Raw genomic sequence first — 25,370 nt, forward strand, 5'->3', positions numbered from 1 at the left:
AAGTACACCTACATTAAGGCGCGTTCTTACCTTTGTGTAGAGGCTATAAGGCTTGCAGTCTGATGATGATTGATGGATCATCTCACTGATTGCTTGCAGCTTGCCTGCTACATCCGGGGTGCGCAGCAGTCCTTGCAAACAATTAGTCTTAGGCCTACGATGTCAAAGTGTATCAATTTACAACTGCCACAATCGATCGTAGATTAGTTCATTCACCATTCATTGGGATTTCCGATTTTTTTTTTATTGGTTTATGTTGGTTTGTGTAGGTTATGAGGTTATTTGCCATGTTCATATGAACCTAACCAATGAAGTTGCACGTCTTTATTACGTCAGGCGTAATTTCAATCCACTCTTGAAAGAAATGAGTTTGGGGGTCAGTTCTACTCATATACTAAGGGGCCGTTTATACGAGAACGATTGCGAAGGAAGACGACAAAATATTTTATCATAAGTGCCTTTCGTTTACACGGCGACCCCGCCATCGGGGCTTGAAGACGCAAAAATCTGAAGACTCCTTCCAGAGTGTAGAGTTTTGAAGACGACCCGGGCTGCGTCTCCGTCTAAACGGCTAAACCAAAGATCCTTGATTACCTCTCTGGCTAAATTGTCAAATTAGAATGTCTGCGCGTGACGTACCGGGGTTCTATCACACCACCACCCAGCGGTCTGGAATGCATATCCAATCGAATATCACATACTCTTGTGTCTTTGTAAGGGTCCGGTGCCATGTGCTCCTTTGTTTGTTCCCCATGTGCTTTGTGTTTACCTGCCTGTCACCTGTCTTTGTCTCTGCCCCATCTCCTTATTTGGTCTGTGCTTCCTGTCTTTTTAGGTTTCCCTCCGTTTCTGTTTCCACACCTGTTCCCCGTTAATGTCTTGTTGGTCTCGTCCAGTCCTCTGTCTTTCTGTTAATTAGTCTGTTAGTTTAATATTGGTTTCCACCTGTCTCTTGTTTTACCTTGATCATTGTCCACCTGTGCCCTGTTACCTATTGTGTATGTAAACCCTCTGTCTCCTCTCAGTCCTGGTCGGTTATTAGTCTATGTGGGTTGTGTTCTAGAATAAAGATTCTTGGATTTCAAAGATTCCCTTGCCTTGCCATACTTTGCCCGTGCAGCCGTGACAGAATAACCGACCGACAAACATGGATGAAGGCAAGTTTTTTTATTTTGAGTCAAACTTGCCACTGCACCTAATGCCCTGGGAGCTGTTCTGGGTGGATGAAGAGGGGGAAACCACTGAGGATGACTGGTCCTCTGAGGAGGATGGACCAGGTCCCTCTCCAGTCCCAGCTCCCCAACACCCTGGGCCTGCAGTTCTTCCAGTAGTCCCGGCTCCTCGCCTCCTCGCTCCAGTCCCAGCTCCTCGATGCCCTCCAGTCCCGGCTCCTCGCCTCCTCGCTCCTGTGCCAACTCCCTGCGACTTCTGGGCCCTTCCTATTTCGGACCTCCCTGCTCCCATGACTCCAGTCCCCGCTCCAGCTTCTGCCCCGATTCCGGCTCCCGCTCCAGTCCCGATTCCGGCTCCGGCTCCAGCTCCCTCTCCAGCCCCGAGTCAGACTCCTGCGCTGGCTCAAGCTCCAGTACCGACTCCGGCTCCAGTCGCGAGTTCGACTCCGGCTCCTGCTCCGGCTCCCGATCCAGCTCCGGCTCCCGATCCAGCTCCGACTCGGGCTCCAGTCGTGAGCTCGACTCTGGCTCCGGCTCCCGCTCCGGATCTGGCTCCGGCTCCCGCTCCGGATCTGGCTCCGGCTCCCGCTCCGGATCTGGCTCCGGCTCCCGCTCCGGATCTGGCTCTGGCTCCTGCTCCCGATCCAGCTCCGACACGGGCTCCCGATCCAGCTCCGGCTCAGGCTTCGGCTCTGACCGGTCGTCCATCGGGCCGTCCGCCTGACCCGCCGTCTCCGACCCGGCCCGTCCAGCCTGACCCGCCCGTCTCCGGCCGGGCTCAGCTCGGCCGGGCTCTGACCAGCCCGTCCATCGGGCCGTCCGCCTGACCCGCCGTCTCCGACCGGCCGTCAGCCTGACCCGCCGTCTCCGACCGGCCGTCCACCTGACCCTCCGTCTCTGATCGGCCGTCCGCCTGACCCTCCGTCTCTGATCGGCCGTCTGACTGGCCGTCCGCCTGACCCTCCGTCTCTGACTGGCCGTCCGCCTGACCCTCTGTCTCTGACTGGCCGTCCGCCTGACCCTCCATCTCTGACCGGCCGTCCACCTGACCCTCCAGCCTTTTGGCCTCTCCGCCCCCCCTGTTTGGACCTTTTTGTTTTTGTTTGGGCCGTCTGGAATCCGGCCCTTTGAGGGGGGGTAATGTAAGGGTCCGGTGCCATGTGCTCCTTTGTTTGTTCCCCATGTGCTTTGTGTTTACCTGCCTGTCACCTGTCTTTGTCTCTGCCCCATCTCCTTATTTGGTCTGTGCTTCCTGTCTTGTTAGTTTTCCCTCCGTTTCTGTTTCCACACCTGTTCCCCGTTAATGTCTTGTTGGTCTCGTCCAGTCCTCTGTCTTTCTGTTAATTAGTCTGTTAGTTTAATATTGGTTTCCACCTGTCTCTTGTTTTACCTTGATCATTGTCCACCTGTGCCCTGTTACCTATAGTCCTGGTCGGTTATTAGTCTATGTGGGTTGTGTTCTAGAATAAAGATTCTTGGATTTCAAAAATTCCCTTACCTTGCCACACTTTGCCCGTGCAGCCGTGACCGTCTTCATATAAACAAAGATTTCCCCCTGAGAATGCTTGTCTAAACACGAATAAAAAATGAAGACGAGACGCCACTTCTGCGTTTTCTTTTTTCATCGTCACCGTATAAACGTAGCCTACGAGCTAATCTTGTCAAAATAATCAATAACTGGGAAACCAGTTGAGTGAACTTAAAACTTTTGTGGTGCCTGAACAATATGGCAGCTTTGAGTACAGCTCTGCAATTTTATTGAGTTTAGAACACTGTTGGGGAATACAGTGCCAACATCTGTATACTCCTGAATCAAAGGTTGACAAAGAAATTCAAAAATGTTTGGACACGTTACAGCTCCCAGCAGTAACTAAGGATCAGAACGAAGAGTTAATACAGCAAATAATAGAAATAGTGAAGACTATAAAGAATGGGAAGGCTGGGAGAAGCCCGGGTGATGATGGGTACACTTATGAATTTTATAAGGAGTTTCAAGGGTTATAACACCCATTTTGTGTAGAGGTTTTTAATACGATTCTGGAAACAGGACCCTGGCCTAATACCTGGAACTCAGCAGTAATTTCTGTGTTGTATAAAGAAGGAAAAGATCCTGAATGTTGCTCTTCATCTAGGCCTATATCCCTGCTAAACGTAGACCAAAAAATATTTACAGCTATAATTGCTAAGAGATTGTCAAATATAATGCCTAAAATAATCAACTTGGACCAAACAGGCTTTGTGAAAGACAGATTGTTGAGTGATAATATTCACCGCACCCTTAATATTATAGACCACGCCTCCAAAAGTAAGTTACCTATGTTAACTATAACACTGGATGCAGAGAAAGCGTTCGATAGATTATTTTGGCCCTTCCTAATTGAAGTGTGTAAGAAGTTTAAATTCAATCAGGCATTTGTTAATTTGATCAGAGGAATGTATAAATACCCACAGGCCAGAGTGAAAGTTAACGGAACCTTGTCTGATTCATTTACAATAAAGAGAGGAACCAAACAGGGTGACCCATTATCTCCACAACTATTTGCCTTATGTATAGAGCCATTAGCTGAAAGAATCAGACAGAATACAGAGGTGAGAGGGGTTATGTTAGGGAGGAGGAACATAAAATTGCATTATTTGCGGATGATATAATTCTATACTTGACAAATGTTTGCAAATCCTTGCCAGCCCTATTGGGTGAAATAACATTTTATAGTAATGTGTTAGGATATAAGTTGAACTTAAATAAAACAGAAGTGATGCAAATCGGCTGCCAATTAGAAAAACAATTAAAAAATAAATATAATTTCAAACGGGACCAAAATAGTATAAGGTACCTGGGAGTGATTGTACCAAATAACCTTGAACAGCTTTACCAATGCAACTTTGGAACACTGGAAAAGTCTGTTAAACAAGACCTACATAGGTGGAGAAGTTTGCCCTTTACGTTAATGGAAAAGATCAGTGCAATAAAAATGAATATTTTACCACGATTCTTATTTCTATTTCAAAACATACCACTTTATATACCTCACATAAGTTTCAAATACTGGGAGAGTTTGTTGAGAAAATTCTTATGGGATGGAAAAAAACCAAGAGTTAAACTTAAAATTTTGCAACAGAGGAGAAGGGAAGGGGGGTTTGCACAACCAAATTGAATTAACTACCATTATGCAGCACAAGTCAAATTCATTTTAATTATGTTGAATAAAGGTTTGTGCCCAAAATGGAAAAACATTGAGACAATGCTGGTTGGTAACTTAAATAAACTCTATACCACAAAGCAGACGAAAACAAATAATTTCGTAATAAACAATACTGTCAAAACTTGGAGAATAATATGTAAGAGCATGAAAATTAACGAAGGAGATTTGACTTGTCTAAGAAAAATACAGAGCGACCCAGACTTCACCCCAAATACACTCGATAACACCTTTAAGAGCTGGAGAAATAAAGGCCTCATTACGCACTGCCAAATGCTCTGTGATACTGGAGTAGATTCATTTGAAAATATAGCAAGGGCACATCAGCTCCAAAACAATCAATTCTACCGATATCTGCAGCTCAGGAATTATCTGAATGAAAAAGCCCAGCTAAAAAGCCTTAATGATTTACATTTACTTATACAATACATGGCGAAAAAATGCCAGAGCGAGAATACCACATACACAGATGAGAAGCCATCTTAAACCATCCTCATGAGAAATCAAGACTCAATACTCAGTTAACAAATATGCATACCCTTTGTAGGTTCATTCTTGTTTTCATTTACGTTAGGCTTATTTGTATTATTATTTTGTGTATGGGGGTTTAGACATGAGTGTGTTTGGGTGTGGGCGGGTGAATGCGTGTGTGTGTGTGTGGGGGAGGGGGGGGGGGATGAAGGGGAGGGATGGGGGTTTGAGAATGCACGTGGATGCATTTATGTGGGGGTAGGTGTGGATGGATAAATGTAGGTGAATGTGGGTATATAGGTGGATGGATGTATATATGCAGATGCAATTAGGGGAGTGAATGTGGGGGTACGTGAGGAAGGATGAATGTAGACCTGCAGGTGGAAGCAAAAGAAGGGTTAAAAAGGTGGGAGGGGCTATGAGTACATGCAAATGCATTAAAGTGAAGATGAACACTGTTAGAGCACAGGTTAGGGTTATTTGTATTATTAAAAACAGCACTCACCGACGCACTTATTCTTACTGTACTCTAATGTTTTTTTTAAACTGTCCTAAAATTGTGAGAATTATTCTAACACTTACTGTTTACCATGTTGTTAGTTGCTTTGGTTAAAAAAGCGTCAGCCAAATGTAATGTAATGTAATGTAATGTAAAGGTTAAATTGCATGCATAGGTGTATGTATTGTATTGGTACAGATTTGCTTTTTGTGTTTTGTTTTGTTTTTGAACATTTTATTATTATTTATTATTATTATTTTTTAATTATTATTATTACTATTATGATTATGTCTTACTTGAGGTATACACGGGTGGGAAGGTGAAATGCACACAAGGGGATGGAAACAAAATGATGGAAAATGTGTTCACAAATGAATGATCATGATTGTTTATGAACTCACTAAAACCTGAATGAACACAATAAAGTATAACAAAAATACAGTTCTTATTTCATGAAGTAACACAGTTGGTCTGTTTATGCCTACCTGTATTAGCACATTTCAAGACTTGAGAATGAGGACATACATGTAATATGGATATATACTTATCTGGTACACTTTATTTTAATGGATTTGTTCCACTGTATTAAAGAGTATTTAGTGTGTACCAACACAGTTGATACATGTACTGTGTGGTGTAACAGCAGACACGTTTCAACACATCAATTACAGGATGCATGACATCATTGACAGGATGTATATAGTATGTACATGTAAGTACTTAACTGGTACATTTTACTTTAATGGGTTTATTCCACTATATCAAAGAGTAATAAATGTGTACCAACACAGTTGATACATGTACTACAGTATGTAGGGTAATGGCAGACATGTTCCAACACAATATGGACTGTAATTGTAAGTACTTAACTGGTACACTTCATTTTAATGGGTTTATGCCACTGTATAAAGAGCAATAAGTGTGTACCAACACAGTTGATATATGTACTATGTAGTGAATTAGTAGACCTGTTCTAAGACATCGAAGACACAACATACATGTCATGTACATGTACATAATTAACTGGTACACTTAATAGGTTTATTCCACTGTATCAAAGAGTAACAAGGTTGTAGCAGCACAGCTGTTACATGTACACTGGAGACAATGAGGCCTTGACTGGAGCTAAGAATGGTTTGTATATCAAATCTATCATGACCAGATTTATCCCAACCAGCAGGTCTCAGGTCAGCTCTTTGCCTCTGATGAAAATTTAGGCAAATTGGCAAAGTTTTGTAAAAGCACTCAGTATTACAATGTAACAACTATATGTAGGTACCCACAAATACATAATGCAAGTACAATGATAGTACCTGATAGTACATGTTGTTATACAGGTTGTACCACTGTACCTAATTAGGTAGGTACACTGTAACAGCGACACATTAAAATAAAGTGTTACCAAATTAAATAAAAAAATTCACAGTGTGCTTGAGGGTGATCAAGCATTAGACGCTTGCAGTGGCAGGGCCAGGACTGGCCTGTAGTTCTGTGTGCATGGTGAGGTGCTCAAGAGAGTGTGTGTCATAGTGAAGGTGCAAAAAGTAGTCCAACAGTAGTCCAACAGTGCAAGAATAAGGTCTAGAGACCAGCATAAATAATATGGACAAATAGGAGAGTAAAGTATATTGTAGACAAGGTAATATAAAGAACTATGTCAGTGCAAGAACAGGTTGAGGTAATAGGGTTACAGCCATTCAGTATTCAGTATTGTAGCAGAATAGTAGCAGTATACAGCCATTCAGTATTGTAGTAGAAGTCATTGGTCATGTGTGCTAATATAGCATGAAAAACATTGTACTGTAGCAGTAAAACAGTAGTAAAAACATTAGGCTGTGGACATTAGTAAAACAGTAGTAACACAGTAGTAAAGCAGTAGTGGGCAGTCAGTACTCAAACATGGAGAGGGTGGAGAGACAGACAGACTAAGCAGAGAAGTCTATCTCTCCTCTTCCCTTTAGTGAGGCATTGAACAGTTCAATGGCCCTGGGGACAAATGACTTCCTCAGCCTTTCAGTTGTGCATGGCAGTGAGCGAAGTCTCCAGCTGATCAAGCTCTTTTGCTTTTTAATAGTGCTGTAGAGCGGATGACATTATTGTCCAAGATGTTGATCAGTTTGTTCAGGGTCCTTTTGTCAGATATTGAAGTGATGCACTCCAGTTCAGCTCCCACTACAGAGCCAGCTTTCCTTACCAGCCTGTCAAGTCGCCCAGCATCCTTATTCTTTGTGCTTCCTCCCCAGCATACCACTGCATAGAAGAGGACGCTGGCAACAACAGACTGGTAGAACATCCTGAGGAGCTTGCTGCACACATTGAAGGACCGCAGCCTCAGGAAGTACAGCCTGCTCTGCCCTTTCTTGTAGAGTGCGTCAGTGTTGGCTGACCAGTCCAGTTTATTGTCCAGGTGGAGGCCCAGATACTTGTAGGTGCTTACCACCTCCACATTGACCCCATCAATGGAGACTTGTAGCAGAGCGGGCTTAGACCTGCGGAAATCCACCACCATCTCCTTGGTCTTTGAAGTGTTGAGTTGAAGGTGATTGAGTTTGCACCATTGCACAAAGTCCTCCAACAGGCTCCTGTACTCCTCCTCTTGCTCGTCCCTGATACACCCCACAATTGCAGTATCGTCAGAAAACTTCTGCATGTGGCATGACTCGGTGTTTTAGCAGAAGTCAGATGTGTACAGGGTGAACAGGACTGGAGAGAGCACAGTTCCCTGTGGCGCTCCGGTGCTGCTGATCACAGTGTCAGAGAGACAGTTCTTCAGTCTGACAAACTGTGGTTGCTCGGTCAGGTAATCTGTAATCCAGGTTACCAGGTGAGCGTCCACACCCATCTGCAAGAGCTTGTCTCCCAGTCTGAGGGGTTGGATGGTGTTAAAAGCACTTTAGAAATCAAAGAACATGATTCTCACAGCACTTTTCCCCTTGCCTAGGTGAGATGGTGGTCAGTTAAGGTGGGGTGTTGTGGTAAGATTGTTAACTGCTCTATGCTTATGCCGGATGACAAGACTAGATCAATATTATGGTTATCTCGGTGTGTAGGTGCATTAACATTTTGGCAAAAGCCGACATGGTTGATTAGAGATTAAAATGGAATTTCACATTATCCATATGAATATTAAAATCACCCAATATAAGTATTTTTTTCCTGTTTGGAAAGCTAAAGTGGAAAGGAAATCAGAAAATTCCTCTAGGAATTCAGTGTAGGCGCCAGGGGAGTCGATACAGTGTGACCACGGTTACAGGCTGATTCATTTTCCAATCTGGATGTACAAGATTGAGAACTAGAACTTCAAAAGATTTAAACGTATGTGTGAGCTTGGTGTTGATGTGAGAAGATTAGAGTGATAAATTGTAGCTACTCCACCTCCCCTGCCAGTGTGGCGTGGTACATGGTAGTTCAAATAGAAGGGAGGTGTAGACTCATTCAATGGAAAGTATTAATCTGGTTTAACTGGATAAGCCAAACACCATCACCATCCTGGGGGAAGAGGTGGAGGTGGTGGAGAACTATAAATATCTGGGGGTTCACATGGACAATAAACTGGACTGGAAGCATAACACTGAGGCTGTCTACAAGAAGGGTCAAAGCAGGCTCTTTTTCTTGAGGAAGCTTAAGTCTTTTAATGTGTGCACTAAGATGTTACAAATGTTTTATCAGTCTGTGGTAGCAAGTGCAATTTTCTTTGCTGTCATCTGCTGGGGTAGCAGTATCAGGGCCAGTGACTCTAACAGTCTGAACAAGCTGATTAGGAAAGCAGGCTTTGTGCTGGTGACTACTCTAGAGCCAGAGTTGGTGGTGGAAAGGAGGAAATTATTACACATCATGGACAATACATCACATCCCCTACACAGTACACTGGCAAAACAACAAAGTGTTTTTAGTTGGCGGTTTCGCCAACTCAGTTGCAGTAAGGACAGATATAAGAAAACTTTCTTAACCACAACAATAGTACTGTACAATGACTCTCCTTTGAGTAGAGAGAGACGACTTATCTTTTAATCTTTTATATATAATATGGAGGCAATTGTCTTGATTATATGTCTTATTAGGCAGTTACACTTTGGTACTTGGATGTGTATGGTACCTTGACAGCTACCACATGCTATGTCTTGTGGGTGAAAGTAATCTTTTGTTTATGTATGTGGACTATATGTGGGCTTGCTGTATGTTCTTAAGGCTGCTAAAACAACTGAATTTCCCTGTGGGATAATTAAAGTATATCTATATATCTAAGCCAGGTTTCAGTGAGGCACATTACATCTATGTGATTGTGATTGTGATTGATGTGATTGTGATCGAGGCACCGGTGCTAAGCTAGGGTAGCGGGGGGTACGTTAGGCCAAATAACTACATGCACGGAGGTGAGAAGGGTATATTTTATTATTGACGTATACAGGGGAATACAGTGAATAAGCTAAAGTACCAAAAAGTCAGTGTACTCCTTTACTGTTACAGTCTCTCACAATTTCCTGTGTTTTTTTTTTAACGTGTCTTATTTCATGAAAACAAAAACAAATATTGATGTGGTACAGAAGAATGAGGCTGTGTTAATATCAGTTGAACAGTGCATGCCTGTGTGCATGCATGTGTGGAAACCACACAGGAAGAATGTTAGTGAGTGTGTTTGTGTGTGTGAGTTCTGTCATGATTACTGGCAGAGATGTTGCATGTACATCAGCTGCAAAAATAAAATCTGCCTTAAAATGACACTAGTACTGGGGATCATTTGCAGATGGGAACATACAGGATTACACAATATTAGGAATGGCATGTTTGTTTCTGTTCATTTTTTTCTGTAATCTGTTACATGAACATCTTTTTCTTGAAAAGTTGCCAAATGTGCCATATGGTTCTTGCCTTCTTCAAATGTATAGGCTATATACTTGCCTTCATCAAATGTAGCCTTTACTAATGGTAATGTACATATTTATTTCTGAATAAATGTAATTTCTGGTAATGTACATATTTATTTCTGAATAAATGTAATTTCTGGTAATGTACATATTTATTTCTGAATAGCCTACTTGAAATATGTACTGAAAGATGTAAGTGAAGTGTACTGTAGCGTGGTAGACAGGCCCTTTGACCCCATTGTGGTGATGTGTTAGAGAGGAATGAAGCTTGAGAAAAAGGGCACTTTGCTTTTGTGCAGAAACCACACAGGAAGAATAAGGTTGAGTGAGTGCCAACTGAGATGTTGTTGCATATGAACGATAGATGCAAAAAAAGTAAGCTGGCTAAGAATCACACTGTGCAACTGAAGATCATTTTCTGACAAGGCATAAAGACAAAGGAAGATAAACAGGATTACAATAGGAAAATATTAGGAATGAGAACTGTAGGATGATGTAGTATGGAATGTTGTTGTTGGTTGGGGGTGATGTGAATGTACATGCGTGTGAATGTGCATGTGTGTGAATATGGGTGAAATGATGTGTGAGACAGAATAAAGTGAGGGATGCACTTCTTGCACTACAGGGAATTAAGCAATGCAACACCTTTAAAATGGTCATTAAAATGGTTACTATACTTTAACACCAGATATACATACCACCAACAATTCACTGCTCATATTATATATAGTATTTATTTACACTATGTTTAACTGAAACATGACAAGTTTTTTTTTCAAACAGGAAAAAAAAAAACATGTTTTTGTTGTTGTGGTCAGTGGAACACCGTGGGAATCAACAGTTGAGTCATGTGAAACAAAAAGCAGAAAGCACACAGGAAGACTATGGGTGAGTGCAGTGTGCGCCATCATAGGCTACTTGCTAAGATTTGGTGCATGCCAGCAGTGTTGCCAGGTAACGTGACAAAAAACAAGCAACTCTGAAGCAAGCCTAAAACAAGCCCCCAAGATCAAATGGTTAGCGTCTACTCCCCGACCCCCGAAGTTACTGGGGCAGTCATGTCAGGCAACAGTGTAGAGTAGCCTATGGTGCAGAGCCGAAGCAAGGGCATAGACTTAAATTGCCATGTAGGCAGAAACAGCAGATACGAAGCAAGCCCAAAGTCAGTATGAGTATACTCTTTTGATCCCGTAAGGGAAATTTGGTCTCTGCATTTATCCCAATCCGTGAATTAGTGACACACTCAGCACACACACAGTGAGGGGAAGCACACACTAATCCCGGCGCAGTGAGCTGCCTGCAGCAATAGCAGCGCTCGGGGAGCAGTGAGGGGTTAGGTGCCTTGCTCAAGGGCACTTCAGCCGTGCCTACTGGTCGGAGTTTGAACTGGCAACCCTCCGGTTACAAGTCCGAAGCGCTAACCAGTAGGCCACGGCTGCCCAAAAGAAGCGACCGCACCAAAAAACACGCCCACGCGCGACTACAGCTACTTTCAAGCGACTTCACAAAAAAACAAGCCCAAAATCACTTATAATAAGCGGACTTGGCAACACAGCATGCCAGCACTGAGAATTGAAGCCTAAATGCACACCGTGCAACTGATGATCTAATGTAGACAATAAACTACTGGAGATGAGATCCGCTGTATGGAATTCTGTTGGAAGGGAGGTAAAAAGGGAGGTGAAGGTGTTGTGGAATGTGTGTGTTTGAATATGCAGGTGTCAGGAAGTGAAGAATATACATATTACCTACAGTACAGACAATTGCATCTGTGTTCTTGTATTTAGACAACTGCTGGATAGTGACAGAAGTCAATAAATGGTTAACCATCATCACCGCCCATATTTTAGAATGTATTTATTAAATTGCTTACTTGTTTATTTATTAACTCAACTTAATGGGCATGGCAGGATCATTTAAAATGATGCTTAGTAGCATGGTTATCAAGACAATAACCTTCCAGACATTTCAGATACTGTATATAAAACCAATCAGCTCATCAAAGCCCACGACAACAGCATAAAACCTACTTTTCCATCCTGTAGGGGGCAGAGCAGAGCCATGCATGAACACTTACTGAGCATGTGATGAAACACACACATGTACACACACACACACACACACACACACACTTATCACAAGTGCACAACTGCACACAGAAAATCACATTGACTAGTATTCATACAGCAATGGTCACACAAGCACACACACATACATACACACACACACACACACACACACACACACACACACACACACACAGCTTATCGAGTTGTGTGGTAATCTCTGGAGTGAGCTGATATCTCTGATACTCATTCCTCAGCTCCTCTCGGGGTGTGTTGAAAGGAAACAAGAATCAGTGACTCTTCTTTGATGTGTGTGTGTGTGTGTGTGTGTATGTTTGTGTGTGTGAGTGTGTGTGTTATGTGTGTTTTCTCTCATGATTTCATTTTAGAAGATGTTGGTGCTTTGATAAAAACAAGCCTTTACAAAACTGTAAGATCCATCACTGGAGATCCCTGGAGATCCTCAGAAGCTCACTAATACCAGTGCTAGTGTGTGTGTGTGTGTATGTGTGTTTGGTTAGTGATTGCACACATTCTACACACACACACAAACAGCCAGAGTGCAAACAGTTATAATGGGCCATAATTTAAATGATGGACAAAGTGAAAATTCTTAAGTCTAACAAAAGCTAACTTACTAACTAATCAAAATCTATTTGCTATTTTAAGACCATAAGCAAGATCCTAAGCACAAACATCAGTCAGTCAGTGCAACAATCTCACACGCCACATGATGTTTTTCATCCATGCACAAGACACTTTGTTCATTGACTGACTTCGCTCTTTCTCCTAATGTGCATCTGGGTCTGGAGACACTGGGGAGATTCACTCATACAGAAAAGAGGACAAAGTCAGAGGGCACATCATCATACGCCCAACGCAATGAAATAATTCACTCACAACTATTATAATAATTTCTTTTGCTGTTTTTATGTATTAAGGCCTCATGTGAAGATAATGTCAAAGTGCTGAAATGGCAGTGATGTATAGATCAGTAGTAAAAAGATGGGAAGATGGAGATGGGGACCTAATATTATTGGGAATGCAATTATTGTGACTATACAACCACCACTGCTTAATGAGCTTGGCAACAAGTATTGGAGTTACATCTAGGAATATGATGTAGAGCTACACCTCCCTAACAAGGGTAAATGAAAAACAGTTTGGTCTGGAAAACAAAATATGAGACAGAAACAGCTTTACAAATCAAACATTCATTCATTTTACAAAAATGAAAACTAGGTGCATTATGATTATTTCACAAAATATCTTTCTTTGCATCTTTCTTGCATATTTATTTTTGAAGTATAATATTGTTTTTGTAAAAGAAATAGGCAAAATATAAGACTTAATAAAAATCTGTTTAGAAATCATTTGGATGGTTACAGTAAATGACCTGTTCCGGTGAAAATGGTGACTTTCCTCACTCCCCCAGGCAGAAGACCAACCTTGCAACACCGGTAAGAGAAGTGAGAAACAAGAAAGGATTTCTTACCTTGTAACATACACATTGTTCCGCCGAACTTATGCTAACCGTTTTGCTAGCTTGTAAACAAATCCATGTGCTTTATCGTTACTTTTTTCCACAATTTGAAATTGCATAATGCACAACTTCTCCAGCAGAGGGGGAAATATAGCTAATCCTACCAATGGGGGCTTTAATGTACGTGTGCAATTAATAAATATCTTTGTGCAAAGTAGTGCTACTCAAACTTCCCAAAGTTGAATTATTAATTCACTCAAGACTTTTAGGGTACCAGCTGGGGAAACAGTTGAGGCTGGACTGTCATTGGCTCATCTGCGTTCTAAGGGTGGCGCTTAGCGACAGGTCAATTGGCCAGTAGGTTTATGAGGCTGGGCTCATACTTTGACTATGACTATGACTTGAAGGTGTGTGTGTGTGTGTGTGTGTGTGTGTCTACAATTTGGCTTCCTTAATTATATCTCCAGTCTCTTTGGTCCTAGATTCCATCACCGTTGTCCTCGATCGCCCCATTCTACATTAGATAAGACCGTATAGTTCAGTGAATGAGGTTTCCTACAACAGCATTTTGTTTTTAATGGACTGAAAAAAACTAAACTAAAAACTAAAAAAAAAACCAATAAACTAATAATGAATGGATTTTACTGTGTAAAAAAGCCTTAAAGGAACCGTATGTAAGAAATGCATTTCAATTAATCATAAAATGGCCCTGATATGTCACTAGACATTAACAAATCATGTTAATTTCAAATACTTCAATCACTAACAATAGCAGTCCGGCCAGGATATTGTCATATAAAAAGTTAAGTTGCAGCCCTCAACTGATGTTGATGTTCTGTTTTGTCATGTCATGTTGTGTTTTGGCCTGATGTGCCACCCTCCACCTATGTGCTAATCACAAAGTCAGTAGTGCTTCGGCATCCGGGTAGCCAGCTCTGCCAGTCAGGGGGGAGGGGGAGGGGACACACCGCTCTACAGTAATTTGAAAGTGATTGCAGTACCAGTTATGGCCACAATCTTACATATGGTTCCTTTAACTGTGACTGATAGTCACTCACCTTCTGACCGTCTGCATCTCAATGAAGGTGTCTGGAAGAACCTTTCCAAACATCTCTGGTAAAAAGAAACACAGCATACCGGAGAACACGGCCAAACTCCCAATCAAGAGATAGGGCAGGTATTTATAATAGTGACCTGTTGGAGACAGACAGAGAGGCAGAGGAGATGGCGATGAAGACAAAGAATGAGAGGAAAGAAAGATAGAGAAAATGTGTAGGAGAAGAAGAGGAAGAAAGGGAAAGAGAGAGAAAAGGAGGAAAGGGGGAGGGGAAGAGAAGGAATAAGGCATGTAGAAAGTCAGAGAGAGGAGGAGAAGTTCACTGAGAGGGAGAAGAAAAGGAGAGGAGAGACAGAAAAAGAGGAAGAAAGAGGATGGGAAAGAAAAAGACAAAAATCTGAAAATGTGGGTTTAGAGCTGTAGGGTGGACTGCCCTAATGTGAGACATGTATTGCTTTTCAGACGTCTGTAGTAAGCTTTATTAGGCTGCAACACATTAAATCCACCTCCAATTTTGATCACAGGTCCCTACAGCTTCGGCTTAGCCATAGATTTTACTTATTAGTTTGGGGAAGAGCCACACCCACTGGAGCTTAGGTGTCCCACATTAGGATAATTTAGCATATATGACAGTTATTGTAACTGTGGAAGTGGTTGTTAGGCTGTTGCTAGGGTATTTGACATGGTTGCTAAGCTGCTGCTTGAGGTGGTTGCTATGTTGGTATGTGACAGTTCAAATTTGCAAAACTGCATGCAAAGAATGCAACTGAACTTCTCCACCGTCTCACCCAGGTAAATGATGAACGGAGAGAGGATGGCTCCGATGCGAGCTGCCATCGAACAGGTTCCCATGGCCATGCTTCGGACCACGGTGGGGAAGAGTTCAGAGGTCACGGCGTAGACCACACAGAACGCTGTGGTGATAGCAAATTTGCCCACCATCTCCAAGAGGATAGCCACTTCTGGCAGACCTGCACCACACAGCCACAACACAACAACATCAGAAGATCTCTTCTCTCCTTTTTAGCTAGTTATGTTAAGCTAGGCTACAGTAGGTGTCAGACTGAGTTATCAGAACAAAACCTTTTGGTGCCCCATTTAGAAGTTTCTTTAAAACTTCCATGTAAAACCCTTTAATTTAATAAGGGAGGTTTTGTAGAACCTGGTTATGTTTGTATTGTATTGTAAAATCGGTATGTTTCACTTCTTCACCTTGTTCAACATCAGACGTAATCAATTTCATTTGTCCTATGTCCAGAACCAGTCAAATCGGGTTCTGGATTGCAACGCTGGAGTCGGATGATGTGCCCTGTAAAATCAGGGCACTAATCTGGGTAGACCCCGTTTTTCATTGAGTGTGTTCCTTTTTAATCAGAGCACTCACCTTTGGGCACAAGTTGGATGAAGAGGACGATGCCACCTCCCAGGAAGAGCGTGGACGACTGGCAGAAGCGACGGGAGAACCACTTCAGCAGGACCGTGGCCATGACGTAAGCCGGGATCTCCACGATAGAGGACAGGAAGAAGTTAAAATACGGATCACCGTGCAGGTTGGTGGTATTCAAGAGCAGAGAAAAGTAGGACATGGTGATGACCATCCTGCAGAATGAAAGACATAGCCAGAGATTAATTATTGTGGTATATTACATTTATTGTTATTATTGTGGTAATATAAATCCAAATATTCCGTTTTTTGTCTTTTTCTTTCCCATCCTCTAATTTTCTTCCTCTTTTTCTGTTTCTCGTCCCCTTTTCTTCTCTCTCTCAGTGAACTTCTCCTCCTCTCTCTGACTTTCTACATGCCTAACTTTCTACATGACATACAGTAGGTGAAGCCACACCCTAGTGAGCTTAATGACTACAGACCTGTCGCTCTTACATCACATGTGATGAAGACAATGGAGCGATTGGTCTTAGGTATGCTCAGACCCCAGGTATGCCATGCACTTGACCCGTTACAGTTTGCTTACCAGGAGAAAGTGGGCGTGGACGATGCCATCACTTATCTTCTACACAGGACACATTCCCACCTGGACAAGGGGAAAAGTGCTGTGAGAATCATGTTCTTTGATTTCTCAAGTGCTTTTAACACCATCCAGCCCCTCAGATTGGGGAGACAAGCTCTTGCAGATGGGTGTGGGACGCTCACCTGGTAACCTGGATTACAGATTACCTGACCGAGCGACCACAGTTCGTCAGACTGAAGAACTGTCTCTCTGACACTGTGATCTGCAGCACCGGAGCGCCACAGGGAACTGTGCTCTCTCTCCAGTCCTGTTCACCCTGTACACATCTGACTTCTGCTACAACACCGAAGTCATGCCACATGCAGAAGTTTTCTGATGATACTGCAATTGTGGGGTGTATCAGGAACGGGCAGGAGGAGGAGTACAGGAGCCTGGTGGAGGACTTTGTGCAATGGTGCAAACTCAATCATCTTCAACTTAACACTTCAAAGACCAAGGAGATGGTGGTGGATTTCCGCAGGTCTAAGCCCACTCTGCTACCAGTCCACATTGATGGGGTCAATGTGGAGGTGGTTAGCACCTACAAGTATCTGGGTCTCCACCTAGACAATAAACTGGACTGGTCAGCCAACACTGATGCACTCTACAGGAAAGGGCAGAGCAGGCTGTACTTCCTGAGGAGGCTGCAGTCCTTCAATGTGTGCAGAAAGCTCCTCAGGATGTTCTACCAGTCTGTTGTTGCCAGCGTCCTCTTCTATGCAGTAGTATGCTGGGGAGGAAGCACAAGGAAGAAGGATGGGGGGCGAATTGACAGGCTGGTAAGGAAAGTTGGCTCTGTAGTGGGAGCTGAACTGGAGTGCATCACTTCACTATCTGACAAAAGGACCCTGAACAAACTGATCAACATCTTGGACAATGAGTGTCACCCACTCCACAGCACTATTGTTAAGCAGAAGAGCCTGATCAGCTGGAGACTTCGCTCACTGCCTTGCACAACTGACAGACTGAGAAAGTCATTTGTCCCCAGGGCCATTGAACTGTTCAATGCCTCACTTAAGGGAAGAGGAGAGATAGACTTCTCTGCATAGTCTGTCTGCCTCTTCACCCCCTCCATGTTTGGTACTGTCTGTCCACCAGCCACTTGTACCACTGTCTTTATGCCTCAATGTTTGCGTGCTATATTAGCACATTAGCACATATGCATAACCCCCCCTCCATGCCACAGCCGAACTGTGGCCACACTTATACATTTTCTTAAATAGTTAAATATATAGATATATAGACTTTACTTTACTTTATTTCTGCATTGTTGCACTGTTGACTTACTCATTTGCACTATCACCATGACCAATATCACCATTGCACTACCACCATGACACTCATTCACACAGAGCACCTTAGAGCACCTTACCATACCTTACTATGCACAGAGAATCACAGGCTCAGTCCCAGCCTCAGTCATTGCAAGCGCCTCTGATTTATTAATCACCACTATGTGGATACTGTTTTTAGAATTGATTTAGATTAAGTGTTAGTTAGTATAATTTGTATTTTTGTAATTTGTAATTTAGTATATTTTTATATATTGTATTAAGTGTTAATAATTTGTATTTTAGTATATTTAGCATATTCTTTATCTTCTACTGTCCTTACTGCTTAGTTGTGTTTTTATATTATAAACTTTAATTACTCTTTCTGCTATTAAAGAATGTGTTTGTGTTGTATGTATGCTGCTGAGACCTTGAATTTCCCCTGGGGATCAATAAAGTATCTATCTATCTCTATCTAACTCCTTCTCTTCCCCTCTCTCTTCCCTCCTTTTCTCTCTCTTTCCCTAATCTAGTTTAGGATAGCTTGATAGGTGTGCCACACTGACATGGTTCCATTGAGTTATAGTTAATAGTGAGTTTGATAGTCTTTTGGGTCATAGGTGTTATAGCAAGATTAACAGGTCAACAACCAGTCACCGCTGGTCACTAGGAAAAAGGATACATTGTGTGTAGTTAGCTTGCTAACTTGCTAACGTTAGGAAGTTGGCTGATATTTCTTAATAGGAACCGGCAAAAATTAATACTGATAAAAATGCCATTGATTGGCTGCATGTCTGGATCCTGTTCGCCCTGATAGGATTTATATTTCGAGAATGACCGGCGGACCATCCATTGGCGCTTAGATGGTTTTGACTGAAAGTGTAAAGTGAAAGAGTACAGGCCGATTCATAGTCAACACAAGGTACACAACGTCATGATGCATACTTGCATAGAAAAATCGTCTAATTTTCTGTAACACGACGCAAGGACACGAGTCATACTCTGTGTTTCCAATGGGGACTCATTGTCTGCTTAGCTTGTGTAGACTATAAAAGGCATTGAAAAATGAGCTTGAACCATGCATTGTCAACGGCATTCACCTAGCTTGTGTTAACTATGAATCAGGCCTCCATGTGCATGGCAAGATAATGCTGTACCAGAGGATGGAGCAGAGGATAATGAGGACCACAGCATTGCAGTCCCTTAGAATGTCCAGCATGTTGTACTTCTTCTGCTTCTTTGCCTGTGCTTCTGCGATCTAGAGGACAAGCAGACACATTGATTAGTGTCAGTGCGTACAAGTAATATGATGCCAGTTTTCACTCCGTGTACCCATGAGTATCCATTCAGTCACAATTCTTCAAAAATCAAGACAACAACATTACACAACATAGCGCTTAACCAGGCGTTCCAGACTCCATTCTCTTTATTGTATGTCAGTGTGGCCTCAAAATGAGTTTAAAACCGTTATTTAAAGGTAAAAGAACTGCATTGTGTAACTTTAAACACAAGGCGATTAAACCTAATGGTCCATTCTGCCTCCTGGGGCAGTGGAGAGGTGCGGTGCGGACCAATCCAGTGCAGGTTTACCTCATCAGGCGTGAAGATGACTTCAGGCATGGGGACCTTGTTCATCCTGGCTGCGTCCCTCAGTATGGCCTCAGCCTCCTCCACTCTCCCCTGGGACAGAAGCCAGCGGGGCGACTCAGGAATCAGCCTGGTGGGGTGGGAGAGGAGAGAAGAGGCCAACATCACACTGTTAAGCCCGTCACATGTCACATCAAAAGTTTAAATTATTTTGACATTTCACGTCACCAGTGGTTATTTTACTTATTATAATAGTGATAATAATAATACTTTTCTAGCACTGAGCACAGTGCTTTACAGAAAAACAACAATTATAATATTATAATATAAATAATAATAAAAATAATAACAAATAAAAAGGTAAACTTCCAAAGATTAGAAGACTCAGTATGAGAACAAAATGGAGATGAAACAAGGAAAATATCCAAAACTACATAAAAATACAAAAATACATAATAAGCAGACACATAGGTGGAATCACTCATGAAAGGCAATTTTATAAAAATGTTAGGCTAGATTGAGAAGCTGCCACTGATCTAGCAGATTTAATATTGTAAGGGAGGCTTTTCTGGAGCTTGGATGCTCTGATCGCAAATGATCGAAACCGCAACTGATGTAATCGCTGAATTACATTAACATTCCATGGTTTCTCATCACTAGTCTCTTTCATATGTGAAAAGGGCTTTAGTCACAACTCTCAACACTGCTGCTTTAGTGCACAGGTGAGGGATCATTATATGGTTTGTGGAATCACAAACACATTCAGGAACCAGCATGGACTCTCACCACCAAAGGGCGATAGATAGATAGATAGATAGATAGATAGATAGATAGATAGATAGATAGATAGATAGATAGACAGAGACAGATTATTTCATTAAAGTGTAGATCTATGTATGTTACACATAAATGGCTATACATTGTTTTGTATGACTGCTTTGGTAATGGAAATACCCTTTTTTGTCATGCCAATAAAGCACCTTTGAATTTGAATTTGAATTTAGATAGATAGATAGATAGATAGATAGATAGATAGATAGATAGATAGACAGATTTTATTCATTCCCAAAGGAAAATTCCAGTGTTCCAGCAGCCATACAAACACAGCACTCACATATATAAATGTGTATAATGTAAAATATAGAGGAAAATATAACGATACAAAAATTGGAAACAGTTTGCCCCCACACAAAAAACGAAACCCTGCATGGAATTTCACTGGGAATACTGAAGGTAGCAGTGAGCTACAGTACCTCTCTGGTGTGTTTCGTTAAGATATAATATTTTTTTTTTTTTTTGCACAAAAGCGTCTCACAAACAAACACAAACAAACACAAACAAAAGCGACTTCCTGCGAAATCAGTGATTGTGCCTTTAAAGGTGTTCTAAGCGATGTCATATGTTTTTTAGGCTAAAACATTTTTTGTCACTTACAGCAAACATCACTTCACCATCTGCCAGCTGCCTGGGACGTTACTCAGCATCGCTTAGAGTGCCTTTAATATCACTGCACCTGTTTCAAATAACCCTCTCCCCTTTTTTGTTTTGTTTTGTTTTTGCCTATATGTATTTGTCTGTTGTTAAATGTATTTATTTTGTTTATGTGTGTGTGTGTGTGTGTGGACAGGTGTAAGTTTGCCTCACCACCACAGGGGGATGTAGAGGATCCCTGAAGCGGCCATGGGGATGATCAGGAGCCTCCAGTCCCGCAGGAAGTAAGCAAACAGGGGCAAGAGCATCTGCCCCAACCCGGACGCCATGAACACCCCGAGGGAGCAGAACACCACGCGGGTGGCTGGACTCAGGATCTCCGAGCCTGTCAGACAGGAATGAGCACAATGACAGACATCATCAGATTGGTGTGAAACATTGTAAGTATGTGGAACCTCAGACACTAAAAACACCATATGGACACGTTAACAAGGTTTTACAAAAAGAAACTTGAAGTGGGGGGTGTTGTGGCACAACTGGCTATAGCGCCCGTACAACCTTTGGGTCCAAGTGCCCTACCGGAAACCGGGTTTGAGTCTGACCTGTTTCATTACCCGATCCCACCCCATCTCTCTCTCTCTCCCATTTGCAGTTCCTGTCAGTCCCTATACTGTTCTATCATAATAAAGACAAAAAAGCCTAACAATGCACTCTGTGTGTTGTTTTCAATGCAAGTTGTGTTATTTTCAACACATATTGTGTAACAAATAAAAAAGGAAACAACACAAAGTGTTTTGTCCCTATCTAGACTTGAATTTCCCCTTGGGGATCAATACAGTATCTATCTATCTATCTATCTATCTATCTATCTATCTAGACACATGAGATGTGTTAAAAACAACGCAAGTTGTGTTGTTTTCAACACATTCATTTTAAGAGTGTACTGTCCCATCATAATAAAGACAGAAAAGCCTAAAAATGCACTTTAAAAGCATACCGAGCACATAGCCGATGACATAGTTGGAGAAACCGCTGAAGCCAACGAAGAAGAAGATGACGCTGAAGGCCTCCCAGCTGGGGGAGAAGATCTGGATGAATATGGTCAAAGTCTGCATGGCCATAGTGGCAAAAAGCACAGGCCGCCTTCCATACCTTTAGAACACACACATACAACACATTAATGCATACTCACACACACACACACACACACACACACACACACACACACACACACACACACACACACACACACACTCACACACACACACACACACACACACACACACACACACACACACAATCACGTTTAGCCTACAACATAAGGGATATGAGATATTAAATACTCCGGTACAGAAAGCATCTCCAAGGCTACCCAGCCCCTGAGATGGAGTGTCTGGTTCTTTTTTTTGTACTGCCGGTTCCAAAATGAGATATCTCCATTTTTAAGACTATTCATAAGTCATGTTTTTTATTGTAGTAATACCAGGTGTGATGGAGTGCCGTCACTACAGTTGTGTATTCGCTTTGACTGCTGTACCAACGGGCCTGGCTGCAGATTTAGTGCCCCGGAGACCCGGGTTCAAGACCAGGTGGTGACACTGCTCTCTCCCTTCACTACATCAGGTAATATCAATACAATTGCAATAATGTTGTCATGTGTGCGTGTGTGTGTACTGTATGTGTGTGTGCAGCCAGGCTGGTGTTGTAATGTGGTGTGTGGCAGAGACCTGTCGGAGAACTGTCCAGAGACGAACGTGCCGGCCAACACACCCAGGAAGTAGATGGACGAGGCCAGGGGTCCTTTGTATTCGTTCTCACACACCAGGTCCCACTGCAACTCAGACAAGAGCCATGAGGAGGAGGGGACAGACCCGCACACCTGTCCCACAAATTTCACCAAACCACCAAAGTGTGTGAGCGTGTGCGCGTGTCCGTGTGTGTGTGTGTGTCATTCTGTATTTTTATCTGTGCATGTGTGTGCCCACTGTGGCCCCAATTGATTGATCTACCCATGCCAACAGCGGGCACCCAGCACACCAGCTGAAATGCCCCCCTGCTGTTGTTGCTCAGATGGGTTTCACATTGTGATGCCTATGAGCTGCTCGTGATGGGGCCAACCCTATACCATTCTATAAATATCAGAGTTCAGTGGTATAGATCAGAGTTCATCTCATATGTCAAAATCAACAGAAGTCATGGCATGTCATATCATATACTGTATATATAGAGAGGGCAAATTTGTTAAATTTGAGTGTAATTTGGAGCACAATGGAACATAACATGCCAAAAACCACACTGTATTATTCACATTCACAAATTACGTACACTAACAAACATTCTAGGAACCATTTAATACCACTGGTATTGTTATAAACATTAGACCATAACCTCCACCATCATCAAACATGTTCCGAATGCCTTTTAAAAAATCCAATACCCCATGGCTCAGTCCACGTGATCACATAATTCATAGTTTAACCACCTCTTATTTTACCAATACACCCCTGGTGTATAGTTTACACATTTATAATGAAACATTCTTTGAGTCAGAGTTAAAGACTGTAACATTTAACACTACATGAATTTGAATGAATGAATGATGCCTGGTTGAAAGGACCTTTATTACATTAGGACTGACCATGGAAGTACATGTAGCAGGCTATATAGTAGTTCATTCTTTTAGCACTCAGTAAGAAGATGAAGTGTGTGTGTGTATGAATGTGTGTGTGTGTGCGTGTGCGCGTGTGTGTGTATTTGTAATGTGTGCTCACCTCAGTGATGATGGTGGACTGGTAGATGTCTTTACTGTACTCCCAGCCATCCAGGCAGCTCTCCTGCGGAATCTGACTGACGTTGACGTCCACGTCAGGGACGTAGTCCAGCAGCGAGAAATTCCTCAGCAGCTCCAGCCGGTACCTGGTGCAGGAGCTCCTCTGCAGCCCCCTGTCCTGCACCACCACCAGAGGAATGCTCACGTTCCTCCAGCCCTCGCTGACGTTGCTCTCCCGCGGGATCGAGCACTCGTGGGGTGGCGTGTCGGCCACAAACACGATGTAAAGTCCGACCAGTCCGTTGGGCAAGATGCTGATGGAGAGGAAGAAAAAGATCTGCTGCTGAAAGGGGCCCCACGTGCCCAAAAAGGACGTCATCTCATCATACTCTCTCATTCTGGCTCCTCTAAAAGTGGACTTTATTTGTTTATTTGTGTTCTCTTTACTTCTGGACTTTTGCCTGCCTCTACACTGTCATAATTCTGTGGCCCTGGCTTAACATTAAGGCTACTTATATCATTACGTAGGTATTGGATAACTTTTACGAGTAAGTGTGCCACGTCATTTCCTGTTTGGCTGCTGTTGCAACTGGCTTGCTCCATAGTGTAGCCTCCTATCATAGCATCTATTCACTTGGCTGGTGTAGTTTATTTATTGTCTATTTTCTATTCTATTGTCTATTAGCTGTCTATTTATATGCACTTGTTATAGAACTGCGTTTCCCAGGCATGGCATGGCATGAATCCTAGGCAGGCAGTAGCTATGGGCAGAGGTGGGATCAGCCCGCCTCAAACATGTGTCTTCTTGCCCACCCAATCAAAAGTAAAGAAAAAACTTTCCTTTTTTTTTTGGTCAGCCAATAAAAAAATACCACAGGAAATACCAGTGCTGCTTCTTACTTCTGATTGGGTGGGGAGTCTCCGAATTCAACTTCGCCTACTGCCCACCCCTCTTTACATACACTTCTTTTTTTCTCTCTCTCTCTCTCACAGACACAGACACACACACACAAATATACAGGGCTCTGAAACAAACCCTTATTTTGCGCATAGTCTATCGTGGAGGTGGTGTTGCTAGGACAACTATGGACTTTAATCGTTTTGACTGCACACAAGCAATTCATGCAAAAGCACACCCCACCCACAGGTCCCACTGCTCATGAAAGACATCACACATTCACAACACATCATCTGCTCCATCTTGCGTCTGGATTGGATCAGCACATTCAAGTTCCAACTGTTCGTTTATTTTTATGCAACCTGAGTGTTGCCTTTCTTTCTCACCCCGCGTGTGTGTTTTGTTTTGCTGGTCCGAGCCGGGCATGCTGGTTTGATTCTGACCCATGGTCATTCCTAGCCTGGCGAGCCAGACCCACATTAAAATGTAGGGTCTGGGCACTCACCGTTCAGGGTGCTCAGTCCGAGGGGCGGGATAATCAGTTGTCTTTCAAATTCCCTCTGCACGCAATAGGACGCGCAATAGGACGTAATT

General features: G+C 42.7%; 1 protein-coding gene across 1 annotated transcript; it reads right to left on the reverse strand.

Moving 5' to 3' along the window:
- Window positions 1–1,950: 1,950 nt before the first annotated feature.
- LOC125310313 (solute carrier family 22 member 5-like) lies at window positions 1,951–24,275 on the reverse strand. The gene is made up of 11 exons (XM_048267611.1): window positions 23,880–24,275; window positions 22,836–22,939; window positions 22,106–22,260; window positions 21,322–21,493; window positions 19,681–19,807; window positions 19,248–19,348; window positions 16,198–16,412; window positions 15,602–15,784; window positions 14,815–14,950; window positions 2,671–2,741; window positions 1,951–2,297 (listed from the first exon to the last, which is right to left on the reverse strand). The coding sequence occupies exons 1-11, from the start codon at window positions 24,273–24,275 to the stop codon at window positions 1,951–1,953; spliced, it is 2,007 nt and encodes a 668-aa protein (XP_048123568.1).
- Window positions 24,276–25,370: the final 1,095 nt, after the last annotated feature.

Source organism: Alosa alosa, chromosome 17 (genome assembly GCF_017589495.1).
Source record: "Alosa alosa isolate M-15738 ecotype Scorff River chromosome 17, AALO_Geno_1.1, whole genome shotgun sequence".
Taxonomy (NCBI): Eukaryota; Metazoa; Chordata; class Actinopteri; order Clupeiformes; family Clupeidae; genus Alosa; species Alosa alosa.